Here is a 14446-nt window from a genome sequence, read left to right on the forward strand (position 1 = left end):
CCTCAGTGACTGCAAGTCACCGTTCATTCCAGCCCTCAGTTTGAAGTCACAATGGAAATCAGGGCCCTCCTGGGTTCAATACTCAAGGTAACATGAGATCAGATTCAGTCCCTTAGTCATTCATTTTTTATTGGCGCTCAGAGAATCACAGACATGTCAGGCTATAGGGGAAGTTGACAAGTCATCAAGGTCCTGCCTCAGCACAGGGGTCTGGACAAGTAAAGCTAGACCATGCCTGAGAGGTTTTTGTCCAACCTGCCAGTGACGGGGATTCCACAACCTATTCCAGAGCTGAACTCCCCTTGGAGTTAGAAAGTTTTTCCTAACATGTAACCTAAATCTCCCTTGCGGCAGTTTAAGCCCATAATGTGCCCTGCCTTTAGTGGAAATGAAGAACAATTGATCACCATCCGCCATGTTTGAAGGTGTGTGTGTAACAAGTCATGTGTTAACACATTCATTGCATCATCCATCAAAAGAAACACAGATGCAAAGTGGGATAGAAAGGGCCGGATTCTGCTCTCAGAGACACCGGTGTCAAGCTGGAGTAACTCCACTGACTGCAACAGAGCTCCTAGAGGTTTACACTGCTGGAAACCAGAGCAGAATCTGGCCCAAAGGATTGAAGAGGGCACCTTTCTTATTACACAATAACCTGAGCTTGATGCATTGAACAGGTAATAAAGGCAACACAAACACCACTAGTGGGGTTGCCGTCTGTTTTTAATGAGTGACAGTTCGAATGACAGCTTGAAAAACAACAAGTTGTGATGTAAACAGGCAGCGCGTGCAGGCTCAGGCCCTTGGAGAGCTCCAGTCATTGATAACGTGTTGTTATCGTTAGATGGGGCAGAGGGGCTGGCACATGGGGGCCTGTGGATCTCGCCCAGGGGTTAAAGCAGCCGCCTGTGGAGGTTGAACTGGAATAGCAGCTCCCGCACTGGCCTGGGGAGAGATTCTCATCCCTCCCAGCTCCTCCCGCATCCATCCTGCCCCTTCACAATCCCATTGCACGTCCATGTAACATTACTGCAAAGGGAGCACGAGCCTGCTGAGGATCAAGGGAGCTGTGGCATATACAGGGCTGCACGTCCCCTCTGCAGGCTCCTGCCATCCGGCCTCACTCTTTGTGCAGGGAAGTTTCAGCCGTTCAGCTGCGTCCGGGTCCCTCTGCAAATGCGGGGAGGATGATGATGATTGTGTTACCATAGCACCCAGAGTCCCAGTTATGGAGTAGGCCCCATTGTGCTAGGTGCTGCACAAACACAGAACAAAGAGACAGTCCCTGCCCCAAAGAGCTTCCAATCTAATACACATGTGATGTGTAAAGTCATCTACACCCTGATGCCTTTATATCCCAAAAGGAGATTTCCCACCTGATGAGGTTGGACTCTGTGGGGATCTTCTGAGCTTTATATTCTAAACAGAGAAGTGGAGAAAATAAAAAAGAAAGGAGACGGAGACGGACAGAGCCTTCTTCCAGCTGCTACGTCTGATCAGCAGAGAACCAGCCATCAGTTCCCACGTGTGGATTCCCCTGCAATAGACGGTTCACGGTTTTACACGTTTCCCTCTGGCCGGTCGCTGCATCGTGCGCCCGTTGCGATTCCATGAATCAAAATCCAGATGAGTGTATAAGATTCCATCCTGTTCGGTGACAGTTAGAAAAATTAGCCACCGCCTTGTAAAATGAAGGAGGTGATCAGAGAGAGCTGGGATGAAGTTCTGACAGAACTGAACATCCAAGCAAGTTTAGCCTGATGAAAAATTCCCTCTCATCTCTGATTCTTCTGCTTGTCCTCTAAATTGTGTGTGTGTTCAAAACCAGCGCTGCATTCTGTCTTTAGGAACTCACCCGCTGATAATATTCTGCCAGATCCAAACCCCATATAAATGCACACTCTCCGACTGAGGTCAGTGATCTTTGGATCAGGCCCACAGCACCTGTCACTGGAAACAGGGCTGGTTCCAGGCACCAGTTTGGCAAGGAGGTGCTTGGGGGGGCCACTCCGGATAGGGGTGGCAGGTCCAGCTATTCGGCGGCAATTCGGCGGACGGTCCCTCACTCCCGCTCAGAGCGAAGGACCTTCCGCCGAATTGCCGCCGCAGATCGCTATTGCGATCGTGGCTTTTTTTTTTTTTTTTTTGGCTGCTTGGAGTGGCCAAAACCCTAGAGCCGGCCCTGACTGGAAAATCTTGATGTGCCTTACAAATATAATTTCTTACAGCTCTTTATGCCAAAAATGTTCCCAGCTGCACACAAAATCCCTGTAAAGGGTATCGTCAGTAACAATAGAACATTAATGTTCTCAGCATTCTTGCGCAGTTGATCTTCTCATCCGTTTTTGACATATGGGGAAACTGAGTGAGAGCATGTAAGTGACTTGCCCACCATCCCACAGTAAATTGGTACCAGAGTTAGCATGAAGGCTCCTTGCTCCCCTTCTGCTACTCCAACAGCTAGATCTGACTTTCACCTTCACTTCAAGGTCCATCAGTTTAAGTGTGAAATGTATAAAGCTGGACTGAGGGACTAGAAATGGCTGAGAGACACAGTGACTGACACTCTGAGTACATGTTCCAGACCTGAAGAGGGGCTCTGTGTAAGCTCGTAAGCGTGTTTTCTCACCAAGAGTAGTGGGTCCAATAAAAGATATTACCTCACCCACCTTGTCTCTCTAGTATGGGACCAACACGGCTACAACAAACACTGCAAACATTGATTTAGACCCAGATCGTTTGTAACATGATGTACCTGGTACTCCTCTGAAGCTGGAGGTGCTGAGATCCTGGGCTTGAATCCTGGAACAAACAAAGACAACAGTAAATGTTCCTCTTCCACGGTCACTCCCCCAGCTGTAGTTCATTGACTAATGGTGCATCCGAGCTGTGGGTGCGCAGGGCACCACCATGCACAGAAAAGGGAGAGAGGCTCATCAGAAAGGCTACTGCTCTTTGTGAACTATAGACAAGGTGCCTGGGCCATGGGCAGTAGAAGCCTTTCTACTTCGCTCCCTTTGTCACGGAGAACAAAGCCGTTCTCCCGACACAGGAAATTCAAGTTTCAGAAAATAAACATTCTGAGATCAGTGCTGGTAGTTGTGACATTTGCAGCGTGTTCATGTGTTGGACGGGACAGTTACAAGCAGGGGAGTAGGATTTCTCTCTGCGGGAGAGTGTCTGGGCTGGGCTGTGTTTATTACCTAGAGTGGAAGGGCAGAGGGTCCAGACGAGGCTCAGAGACACCAGCAGCAGCAGCAGACCAGCCCCAGCCGCAAGGGGCACAATGTAATGTGAGCACTCACTGGCAGGGGCTGTGGAGGAAGCTAAAAAACAGACACAAGTAAGTGGTTGACTCAAGCCAAGAGGGTTGTGATGCCACCACATCCAGCTCTCCCTTCCTGATCCCCATTTCACCACAGGCCTTAACCTCCAAGGACTGGGACTACAGGAGCCTTCAGCATTTTTCACCTTCTGTGTTGTGCCCCTTTCATTAGGCCGATTTCTCCTGTAACCAGAATATTCTCTGCATCTCCTGCCATCTACAAAATCCTCCCTGTAGGTCTCTCCTCACCACATCACCTGTGAACATCTCAGCAGGAAACAGCTCTCTGCACCCTCAAGTGCCTCTGTTCCCTTCTCCCTCTGACACTGGCTGTCATTTAACTCGGTAGGGTGCTTTACAGCTACAGTGGGTGTGAAAGTTTCCACAGGAAATCACTGTCTGTGAGCACTGCAATTCCCCTTTCCTCCTTCCCCAAAGTTCTCTGCAGCTCTGCCGGCTCCTACATATTACCCGACATTTCACAACTTTCTCTAATTGCAAATTGCGTTAAAGTAGCTCTGACCATGGACACTTTACATGTCTAATTACCGTCATAATTATCATAGCGCCTCGGAGTCCGAGTCATGGACGAGGCCCTCACTGGGCTATCGATCTGACTTCCCTCTACTCCCAGACCCTAATATAAAATCACTCACCTTCCATATACCTGGCAATTTTCTTAACACTCTTGCCAGATGAGTTGAATTTAACATCACAGGTGAAATTCTTCCCACTGGTCCAGGTGGCCACGGGGACACTGATGTGATTTATGAACACCAAGGAGCCATCCTTTGCTTTCAGCGAACGCGTCAGCCCCTGTTCCTGCAGATCCCCAGAAATACTCCAGGAAATTTGGACTGGGTTGGACACTCCATGGACCACACAAGCCAGATCAGCCGTCCCGGGGGAGAGGAGGCCGTGGGGAGATGGAGCCAGAGGCAGCACCCAACTGCTGGTGGTGTAACTGTCTGAGCAGAATAAAGCAGAGAGTTCAGTGTGACGCTCAGCTGAGCTGCAGTTTGATTCAGGGGGTTACTCGTACAAGATGAAAGTAGCTCAAAGGATAAATGTGTTGTACAATAGGAAAATATGAAGAAACTGACAAATGAAATGAAATCCAGCCCAATCTAAACACATTATTTGCACTTGGCAGAAGGGAAACTCTGTACTATCTTAGAAACTGATGCAGTCCTAAGAACATTTCCTAATTTCCAAGTATTGTGTCATTCAAATATGGCTCATAGGTTAAAAATATTCCTAGCACGTGCCCTGGAGACAGAAAATCTTCAAGAGTTCATTTTCACTAATTTCATATTTTTAATTGTGCAAAATACATTTTTCTGTTCAGCAGCTAGTGTTTACTTGCTCTATTTTGGATTCAGACAGGTCTGTCTTCTAACAATTCAATCTTGGATAAGCAATCACAGCAGCTTTTTACATTTTAACGTGCACATGAACTATGTCAGCATCGTCATTCCATTTCTTTCCTAATCATCCAGTTCTGTTTTCTTACCTCCGACAATCAGGGTGGATCCGTTGCCAAAAGTCAAGAAGATGATGTACGAATCGGTACAGTAATAAACCCCAGAGTCATTCCATTGGGCATTGTAGATTGCCAGTGTCAAGTTGTGTCCTTCCGATATGCAAGCAACTTTACTTACATTTTGATTATCTGAGCATCTCTTAATTAACATGGGGGCCTCGCCTTCCCGTCTCCTGTACCACTGAGCTGTCATACCTCCTGCTAAAAATTGTTTTTCGGAAGAGCACTGGATCTTCGCCGTATCATTAATGTTCACAAACAGGAACGGCTGAAATTGGTGCAGATATCCCTGCACTTGCACCACTGTAGGAATAAAAGAGGTTGTGTTATTAGAGTCAATATTCAGCAGATTATGATCTGCCCTAAATAAACTGGATAGATCAGAATAAAACCAGATGCAATCGGATGATATTACTGCTCTACAGCCAGAGCACTGGAAATTAAACTAAAACTGTGCCCAAGTGAATAAAGAGCATCTCAACTGTGCTAAGCTATCAGGAAAGCCCATGTCCTATTGAAAAGGCTCCTTTCTCAGTTCCAAACCTTAACACGACGTCTAATGCAAAAGCTTTACCCAGGAAAGACAAAAGCAGATACTTGGCGAACAGCATGATTGTAATAAACAATACAATGAAAGATGAAATCTAAAAGCACCCGTCTGGTCCGCTGCTCAAGTGGAAAAGGTCTAACATGCTGGTGACAAACGCCTCCGGGGGGGATGTGCTGTGCTGATAGATGCTTTGAACAGGGTTGGTTGGTTTTTTTTAAAAGAACTCTTTGGGGACAAACTATTTCTTATCGCCTGTTGCTGCATTTGACTCAAACCTGGATCTATTGTTATGATTCAGGATAATAAAATAACCACCAGGATGTGGCACAATGTAGAATATGCAGGAGATTGTATTAGACCTGCCTCTGTGTTGAGCTGAGACAGGGTGTACCAGGGCTTCCTGACGAGTCAGGCTATTGCACGCGACACTGGTTAAAGGTGCAATTGTGCAGACAGCATTGTACCTGCTGCCTATGGCAAATGATTTTCCCAAGGTTCAGCGCCCACAACTGGGGTCAGATTTTTTTAAGAGCCCAGCTCCCATTAGGCACCTAACTAACAACATGATTTTCACGAGGGCTCTGCCACTCCCACTGGAACACTTACGGCTGGATACTCAAGAGATCGGGGCCCAATAGGCACCCAATGCACTGAGCACTTGTGAAAAAATCTATCCCTTATGTCAGTTCCTGAGGTTACGTCTACACTGCAAAAAACAAACAAACAACCCCACAGCAGCGAGTCCCATGGGGTTTCAGGTCATGGGGCTCGTGCTATGGGGCTAAGAATAGAAGTGCAGATGTTCCCATTTGGGCTGGAGCCCTGGCCCTGAGACCCTCCCCCATCACTGGGTTTCATAGCCTGGGCTCCAGCCCAAACAGGAATGTCCACACTGCTACTTTTAGCCCCGTGACCCTGAGCCATTTGACCCGGGCTCTGAGATGCGCTGCCGTGGGGTTTTCCTGGCTGTGTGGACGTACCTTGAATAGGAGCCAGGCTCTTCTCAAAATGAGGCTCCACCCAGGGGTGATGAACTCTTGAGAAACCTGGGTGGTCACAGTGCGGCTCGCTTCAGAAATGAGAGCAGGAAATCCGTTGAGAGTGAATCGCCAGACTCCAGAACAGCTCACGCTTTGTCACCTGCCTCCAAACTGGGCTGTTTCGGACTCTGCATTTTTCCACACCCCAAACTCCCCTTGATTCGAGTGGAATGGTGCTGGGTGCACCAGGAACGCAGGGTCTGGCCTTGTTAGCCCAGAGTTTGGGGGGCTGTAAGGGGCATCGTGGGTGCCCTGCAAACACTTCATGGAGCACAATACACCGTGATTAATCCTGGGCTTGGGGTGGCTTTGGTACCTGTGCATTTTGTTTGGCTCCTCATTTATAACAACAACTCTGAGTTTTTCATAAGCAGATCTCAAAGTGTTTGACAAAGGAGGTCAGTAGCATTATCCCCATTTTACAGATGGGGAAACTGAGGCAGGAAGTGACTTACTCAAGATCATGCCGTAATAAAGCCAGGAATAGAACCCTGGTCGCAGGCCTGTGCACTATCCATTAGGCCACACTGCCTAGTGGAGAATGCAATATATTTTCTCAAAGTCTCTGGTTTGTGCCATGAAATTGCATTTTTTTCACACTAGTCAAAGGGAAATTTATTTTTGTGTTTACTTCATGGACTTTTCTGCTTCTCCTTTGCTCCAACCATTTCTTCTCCAGATGAATTGGGGGAGCAATTTCCACGTCCTTGGTAACCAAAAGCTGGGAGAGAGACCTGAAAAAGCAAACAGCCCAAGCGCTTTGCTAGCGGAACAAACAAAACAAAGGTGGCAAAATGAATGGCTTGAAACTGACCACAAAAGCAAGTGCGACTATCCGAGCAGCCGGCTCTGAACCTTCTTTGAAATATTTGCTCCTGTGCAGCAATTCATGTCATTTCCTTGGTGGAAAATGTTTGTCTTGCAGCCTGTGGGTTTTTAAGATCGGGTTGAATTTGTTTGTGTAAAACTTGCTGTAGAAACGAAACCAATGCAAATAATTACAGGCGCTTTCTCTGGGCTTTTAATAGACGTGTATTGGAGAAGATCCAGTGTTAGGTGAATTTGTACCCATGAAGTGGGACCGGAGGCAATAGTATTTAGAGTGTAATTTTCCAATGTGCCTAAGGGTACATCTGCACTGCACACTAGACCCGGGTCTGCCCCAGTGTGGCTAAATTTCTGTTATAATTATCGCTAGGGCTGCAATGTTATCAGGGACAATTTCAATAAATTTCACAGCAGAGGTGCAGGAAAACGATTATCTGCCACGGAAGGTAGGATAACGGGGGATCTGTGTGGTGGGTGACAGAACGTGAACACACCCTGCACTCACCCTACAGCAGCTGCTCCTGGCGGGGCGGGGGGGAGGCATTGTGACCTGGCCCACGTGCTCGCTGCACCACTCAGATTTGGGGGGGTCCGTCCCTCAGTAGATGGGGACGTAGGTGTGGAAGGCCAAATTTGATCAGCGTTGCAACCAAACGAAAGGGGTCACAACTCACTCAGGAGCTGGGCCCAGCCCCACCCAGCCACGAGGCACAGCTGCAGGGGTCTTGGACTTTACTCGTATCCATAAATAGTGTGACCCCCCCATGAGCCCTGTGCCAAAATTGCAGTAGAATTAGTTATAGTTGCCCGGACCATAGGAACTTTGTATGGGATGATGCCAATCACCTGCACCGGGCACATTTATAGCACCAGGCTGCCAGTTCATCAGAGCTCTTTTCACATCTCTATGTACTTATGTATCCTGATCACCCCATTGTGAGGTACGAAGAATTATCCCCATTTTACAGCTGGGGAATGGAGGCCCAGAGAGACTTGGGGTAACGTGTTCAAAAGCCCCTAAGTGACTCGGGAGGCAAAGTCCCCCTTTCAACAGGGACTAAGGTACTTAAATCCCTTGGGAGTCATTGGGACATAAGTGACCAGGTCTAGGTCACACACGGAGCCTGTGGCAGAGCAGGGATTTAACGGAGAGCCCCTAAGTCCCTGGCTAGCACCTTGACAACCGCACCGTCCTGCCTCTCTTCAAGCGTGTGCTGAAATCCCAGTGAACCAGTTAGGCCACGAGAGGTGTTTGCACCACATTCAACTTCCCCTGGAGCTAGGTATCACTGAGACCCGGGTCAGAACCTGGCCCCTACCCTGGTCCCTTGGTGCTGCTCCGGTGACACCAAGGGAGCAGGAACTGACTGCACGTGCCAGGGGGTGTTAAGGCAACAGAGCCAGTCCTTGCAGCCAACAGCCCCTGCAGCCAACAGCCCTTGGCATGTGGCTGGAGCAGTCTGCACTCGGGGTCTCCCCAGTTGGCAAACAACTCAGCAGAGACTCTGGCCCTGATTTGCAGTAGGATTTTATTGAGGCTGAGGTTTGAAAGGGCAATTTGGATGCCCAGTTAATGTGAGCTTGGCAACCAAATCCCTGACAGGGCTTTGTAACTCTCCGCCTTAATGTCCAAGTAAAGACAAGCCACAGAGATGGCCGCATTCCAGACTGAGTGGGTGACAACTGGCTAGAGGGGATGGATTTGGAAGCTCTTAGGGGGCATTTCACTTTGTTCTCTCTATAAAGCATTTTGCACATTGCGCTAAGGAGCGCGTATTATGCACATACCTGAAATAAGTGTCCTAAAAGTACATTTTGACCCAAATTTTCCCAAATGGGGTAATTCCACCACACTTTCATATTTTAGCCCCATCCATTCCTTACCCAGTGGGCTCTACTCCCAGCCTTTTCCTTAAATACATAGGAAAAGCTAAACACACACGCTAAATTGTATTTTTGCTAATTTCCCCACTTCCAGGGTGCCCAGGGAACTTGTTTGTTGGTTTCCTCCATCCTTTGCTAAAATCTTGTGGGGGGAATCTTGACCTCCATCTGATATGCCTCTTGGTGATTGTTATGCTCGTGACATAAAAAACACCAAATACTCTTGCTGCAAGTTTGTAACTTAACATTACTTTTATTATTAGAATCCAGAATAACACACAGTAACCAAAAACAGAGAGAGATGAAGCAGGCTGCTCCCTAAGGCAGCGAGGCAAAATTCACCCACCTCTTTCTAGGCTGGCACTTTCCAGTCTGACATCTGCTAGGACCAGATTGCACACTTCCCTACAGGCAGCAAGCAGGACCAGGAAAATCCCCTGAAATTTAAAGGGATAAACCACAAGTTTAACAGTTTTCATACACCACTGTGTTATTGATGCTAATCCCATCTGACCTTATGCATCTCTGAAGCATAGACAATATTCCGCCTAGATTCGCAGTCAGAAGAGGATCTTGTTATGGGCATCCAACTGTAACACAGCGGATTGCACTAGACACACACCATGCTGTTACCCCCTCTGAGCTTGAATTTCTCCTCTAATGGATTTTAGAGGCAAAGGAATATTTTCCCCCAGGTTTGCTCTGCTGGTTCTCAGCGCAGGTTTTGAATGGGGCTATCAACAACTCCTGACCCTCTTCTTTTGTCATGCATGTTGCCCCACAGACCTACAAGAGGAAATAGAACATTTTCCTCTCCACGTCACAAAGTCTTTCATCAAGAGATCCATTAGCTAGCAGGCGTCTGTCTGTCTCACAGCATCACCTATTCATTACTGAAGAAAGGCACAAGATGTCCCACCAGACAGTTGGGATACTTCTAGTCTATCTGCACAGTAAGTATTTTAGCCCAATTTATTTCATGCTTATTTTCTACCATGCTACAATTTTCTACCCAAGGACCTTCTGCAATTCTAAGAGGTGTTAACATTAACCTGGTCAGAGAGAGAGTCACATCTTTTAGTTCATCAACTGAAATCTTAAGAGAGGAGATGAAATATTCTGTTTTTAAAGAAACCTGGATGCCAGATACTAACCTTGAAAATAGTTTCTGTTTCTAGATAATATCCTGGAATGTGGTGCAAAATCTACTTCCCCCCCATGCTGTTGTATAACACAGGCTGGCGTATTTTTAAGCAGAATGATCCTAAGAAAACAAATGGCTAGAAATAGAGAAAAATTAAAATAAATCTTTAACAAATATGTGTTATTCTTGGATCTTCTGCTCTATATAGTTTATTGCAAAAGCGCAGCCTTTTCCAGTGCTCGCTGTATTAACCGACTCCTTTCTTCCCCTGTATAGTGGCTGCCTCAGAAGAAGGGATACAAATCCTGCAAAGCCCAGCACAGCTGCAGCGGATCCCTGGACAGACCGCACAGCTGGACTGTCACCCTTCTAAAGCAGAAGGAAGGATTATATGGTACAAGGAACAACAGGGTGGGAGTTTGCAATGGATTTACCAGAGTTTTGAGTCTGCACCTTCCGATGGAAAATACTCGAGTAATGTGAACACTGCAGCAAACACGTTTTCTCTGATAATCAGTAACCTGCAAAGAGACGACTCGGGGGTTTATTACTGTGGCCTCTCTGCCTTTCTGTATCTACAGCCCAACTTCGGGAATGGGACCAGACTAATTGTCACAGGTGAGTTTCCAATGGCTCAGAACAATGATATCCCAATGCTAGGAGGTAGTGTGAAAAAATCATCTTTTTTTGGCTATGTTGTGGCCAATCGCCCTGTTTCAGGTTTCAGCCATTGGTATTTGTGCAAAGAGCATAGTGCAGGCAGTGACCCAGGGCACAGTGTGGGGAATTAGGACACCTGGGTTTGTTCCTTAATCCCCGGGCACTGAGGGCAAGATTTTCAGACAAAGTCAGAACCCAAGAGCTCCCATTTAGGTACCCAAATAAATGCCCCAATTTGTAAAATGCTCCAATCAAAACCTAGCTTTTGAAAATCCGGAACATTCTGAAAAATCTGACCTTTAATTTCTCTGCATCTCCGATTCCTCACCTGTATAAGGACTCGCCTGTGTGACAGCACTTTGAGATCTATGGATGAAAAGCACCGTGCCAGCAGTAGGTGTTAATGTTTCTCTGCCGTCTGGCTGGTATGTTACATTAGCAATTGGATTTGATAGTCACCCTTGCTGATGATTCCTACTGAAACTGCCTGAGCCTATGACGTGGGGTATGTTTCACCTGCCCTGCTAGCCTTACACAACTTTATTATTAATCAGGTTCTTTTCCAGGCATTCACCAAGCCTCATGAAATGATTCCACCCTCGTGTTCATACAGGGGACTATTCATTGCCTGAAGCAGCACAGTATGAATTGCACATAATAATTCAATGTACAACTAATAATATCTATATATTTTTGATCCACATTTTGTGCAAACATTCCAAAGAGTGCCCATAAAAAGGAAGGCAATTTAGGAATTACTTTGGGCGCTACTAAACACTGTAGCTAATGGGATGAATGTAACAATAGGAACATTTAGACGGACAATTGTTTGTAAGAAAAGTTCCTCTATCAGGCTTTTCATTCAGAGATCTCAAAGCAGCTTGCAAAGGTGACTAAGTTTCATCTCCCTTACTTTACAATTGGGGAAACTGAGGCATGGAGAGGGGACATGAACTTGTCTCCAAGGTCACACAGTAAATCAGAGACAGAGCTGGGAATAGATCTCAGGCCTCCTGACTCCCAGTCTGGGTTCCTCACCAGCAGACCGATCAGCTCGTCCTCTGCCTTTGTACCGAAGTGAACACGCTGTCGTCACTCAGCAAATAATCCAAGTATCAGAGGGGTAGCCGTGTTAGTCTGGATCTGTAAAAAGCAACAGAGAGTCCTGTGGCATGTGTCTGACGAAGTGGGCATTCACCCACGAAAGCTTATGCTCCCATACATCTGTTAGTCTTAAAGGTGCCACAGGACTCTCTGTTTCAAATAATCCACGACGATCATGTCAGGACAAATTTCAGAGCAGCAACGGATCGGGGAGTCTCTGAAAGTGGATACCCCAGCGTGTAAAACACTGAAAACTGGCACAGACAAAGCATTAGACATTGAAAACACCCTGCACTGGCTGTGGCAGGGGTAGGAGCTGGATAGGGACAAGCTGAGCTACCGATAACAGATCTTTCCAATCTCTAGTTTCTGTGACTCTCCTTTAGATGCCGCCGAGCCGAGACTTTCCATCCTGGTTCCCTCCACCCCGGAGGATGCTGAGCTTCCCCCCGTCATTCCTCTGCTCTGCCTGCTCTCAGATTTCACTCCTCCCTGGAGTGCTGTTCTCTGGGGCATGGGTGAGGAGGTGTCTGAAGGTCAGACGGATGCTGGAGCCATAGACGGGAACAGGGTCTTTAGTGTTTGGAGCCTAATGACAATCCCTTCTGAGACGTGGAACCAGAAAACGATCTGCACTTGTACAGCCAAGGAGAGCAGCACGGGGAGAAGCATCAATGCTACAGTCTCCAAGGAAACAGGTCCAGTATTGTATCATCCAATCTAACCTGCCTACCTGGGTATTTATCCTACGCCCCTCACCATGGCATCTGGGCACCAAGAGTCAGTGACATCTACTCCAGGCTGGAGGAATAGACAGGAAGGCTCAGGGGAATGATAACTAATGGGAACAAGGAGAGGTTTGGAAACCATTGAGAAGGAGCTTGAATTGTGAGGCAGTTACAGTTACGGTTCCTCCCCCGTCACCCACCTTTCCCACCCCCAGCCCTTCTGAAAACCTTCATTTTTCAACCCTCCCAGTGGTGAGAAATGGGTTTCTGGTCAAGTAGCCCGAGCCTTCCCCTCCATGTGAGCACAGCAAGGACACAGAAGGGTCAGTTGAGCTGAGCCAAAGGGGAAGGAAATCAACAAAGGGAACAGCGGCATGAATGTCAGGCATTGTTTCCTGACAGCGAGATCTAACAGAGAATGGAACAGATGCCCGGGGCAGGGCGGGAAGCCCCTGTAAAGTGCACTAGTGAATATAACACAGGGAACAATCCTGCAGTGGCCAGGAGGGAGCTAGAGGGCACTCAGTGTAACAGGGACATCTCTATCTCTGGCTTCTAGGAGACTGTGCCACCCCCGTTTGATTCTGTTGCAGCCATCACGGGAGCAGGAGGTCTCAGGCTGAAATGGGGCTCCATGGAACGATGTCCAGGGCAGGCCGGCAGGATTAGGGCTGGTCTCCACTGTTACCGGGTAACTCTGTCGAGCCGTGGTGTGAATTGTTGCCGACGCGGCTATGCCAGTAAAAGCCTCAGTGGGGATGTAGTTATACTGTATAAAGGGGCCTTACATCAGCAGTTTATTTCAGTTCATGAATCAGGAGAAACTGTGCCGGCAATGTTACAGTGGCAAAATTTTGTATAGACGCACCCTTTAAGAACAAAGCGAATTCCAGGTGGCACAGACGGGTGTGTCCAGCCTTCCGAAAGGCCTTTAAATTTCCTAATCGCCTCGGCATTTGCAGCAAACTTGTGCTGGGAAAAAAGAAGCCACCTGGAATCTGACCACAACACTTCATGATCCACACATTAGAGGAATTAGGGGGGTGGGAGGGAGAGAAGAGAGACAGAATAACAAGGATAGATCATTTTACAAGGTCACAGAATCGTAGACAATTAGGGTTGGAAGAGACCTCAGGAGGTCATCTAGTCCAATCCCCTGCTCAAAGCAGGACCAACCCCAACTAAATCATCCCTCTTCCCTGTCTTCACACATCTCTCTCCCTCCATATACAGCAGGGCAGTGGCTCTCCACCTTTCCAGACCACTGTACCCCTCTCAGGAGCCTGGTTTGTTTTGCGTGACCCCCAAGTTACATCTCACTTAAAAGTTACTTGCTTACACAATCAGAGATAAACATACAAAAGTGTCACGGCTCACGGTTATTGAAAAATTGCTGACTTTTACATTTTTACCATATCAAACAAATCAATTGGAATATAAATATTATACTTATATTTCAGTGTGTCATAGAGAGAGCAGTATAAACAGTCATTGTCCGGATGAAATTTTAGTTTGTACTGACTTTGCTAGTGCTTGTTATGTAGCTGTTGTAAAACTAGGCAAATATCTAGATGAGTTGATGTCCAGCCTGGAAGACCTCTGTGGTACACATACCCCTGGTTGAGAACCACCTGCACAGA

At 47.3% G+C, this 14446-nt stretch overlaps 1 protein-coding gene and 1 long non-coding RNA gene across 2 annotated transcripts; one reads left to right on the forward strand and one right to left on the reverse strand.

The window, feature by feature from the left end:
• Positions 1–705: 705 nt before the first annotated feature.
• LOC122172486 (uncharacterized) lies at positions 706–5551 on the reverse strand. The gene is made up of 6 exons (XM_065573883.1): positions 5443–5551; positions 4839–5171; positions 3982–4293; positions 3204–3326; positions 2756–2802; positions 706–1647 (listed from the first exon to the last, which is right to left on the reverse strand). Exons 1-6 carry the CDS (start codon positions 5477–5479, stop codon positions 1552–1554), a joined length of 948 nt encoding a protein of 315 aa, XP_065429955.1. The 5' UTR covers positions 5480–5551; the 3' UTR covers positions 706–1551.
• A 4418-nt stretch (positions 5552–9969) lies between these two features.
• On the forward strand, positions 9970–13492 carry LOC122172470 (uncharacterized). The gene is made up of 3 exons (XR_010594157.1): positions 9970–10123; positions 10591–10932; positions 12465–13492. It is a non-coding gene; the product is annotated as an uncharacterized LOC122172470 (long non-coding RNA).
• Positions 13493–14446: the final 954 nt, after the last annotated feature.

Source organism: Chrysemys picta, chromosome 20 (assembly GCF_011386835.1).
Source record: "Chrysemys picta bellii isolate R12L10 chromosome 20, ASM1138683v2, whole genome shotgun sequence".
NCBI classification, from domain to species: Eukaryota; Metazoa; Chordata; order Testudines; family Emydidae; genus Chrysemys; species Chrysemys picta.

Bases quoted from the DNA above. Each gene is read 5' to 3' on its own strand.
- LOC122172486 (XM_065573883.1), bottom strand. From the start codon at position 5,479: ATGCTGTTCGCCAAGTATCTGCTTTTGTCTTTCCTGG. The intron at 5,172-5,442 runs GTAAAGCTTTTG...TTATTCCTACAG, and splicing joins TCTGCTTTTGTCTTTCCTGG to TGGTGCAAGTGCAGGGATAT. The intron at 2,803-3,203 runs GTAATAAACACA...TGTTTGTTCCAG, and splicing joins CCTCTGCCCTTCCACTCTAG to GATTCAAGCCCAGGATCTCA.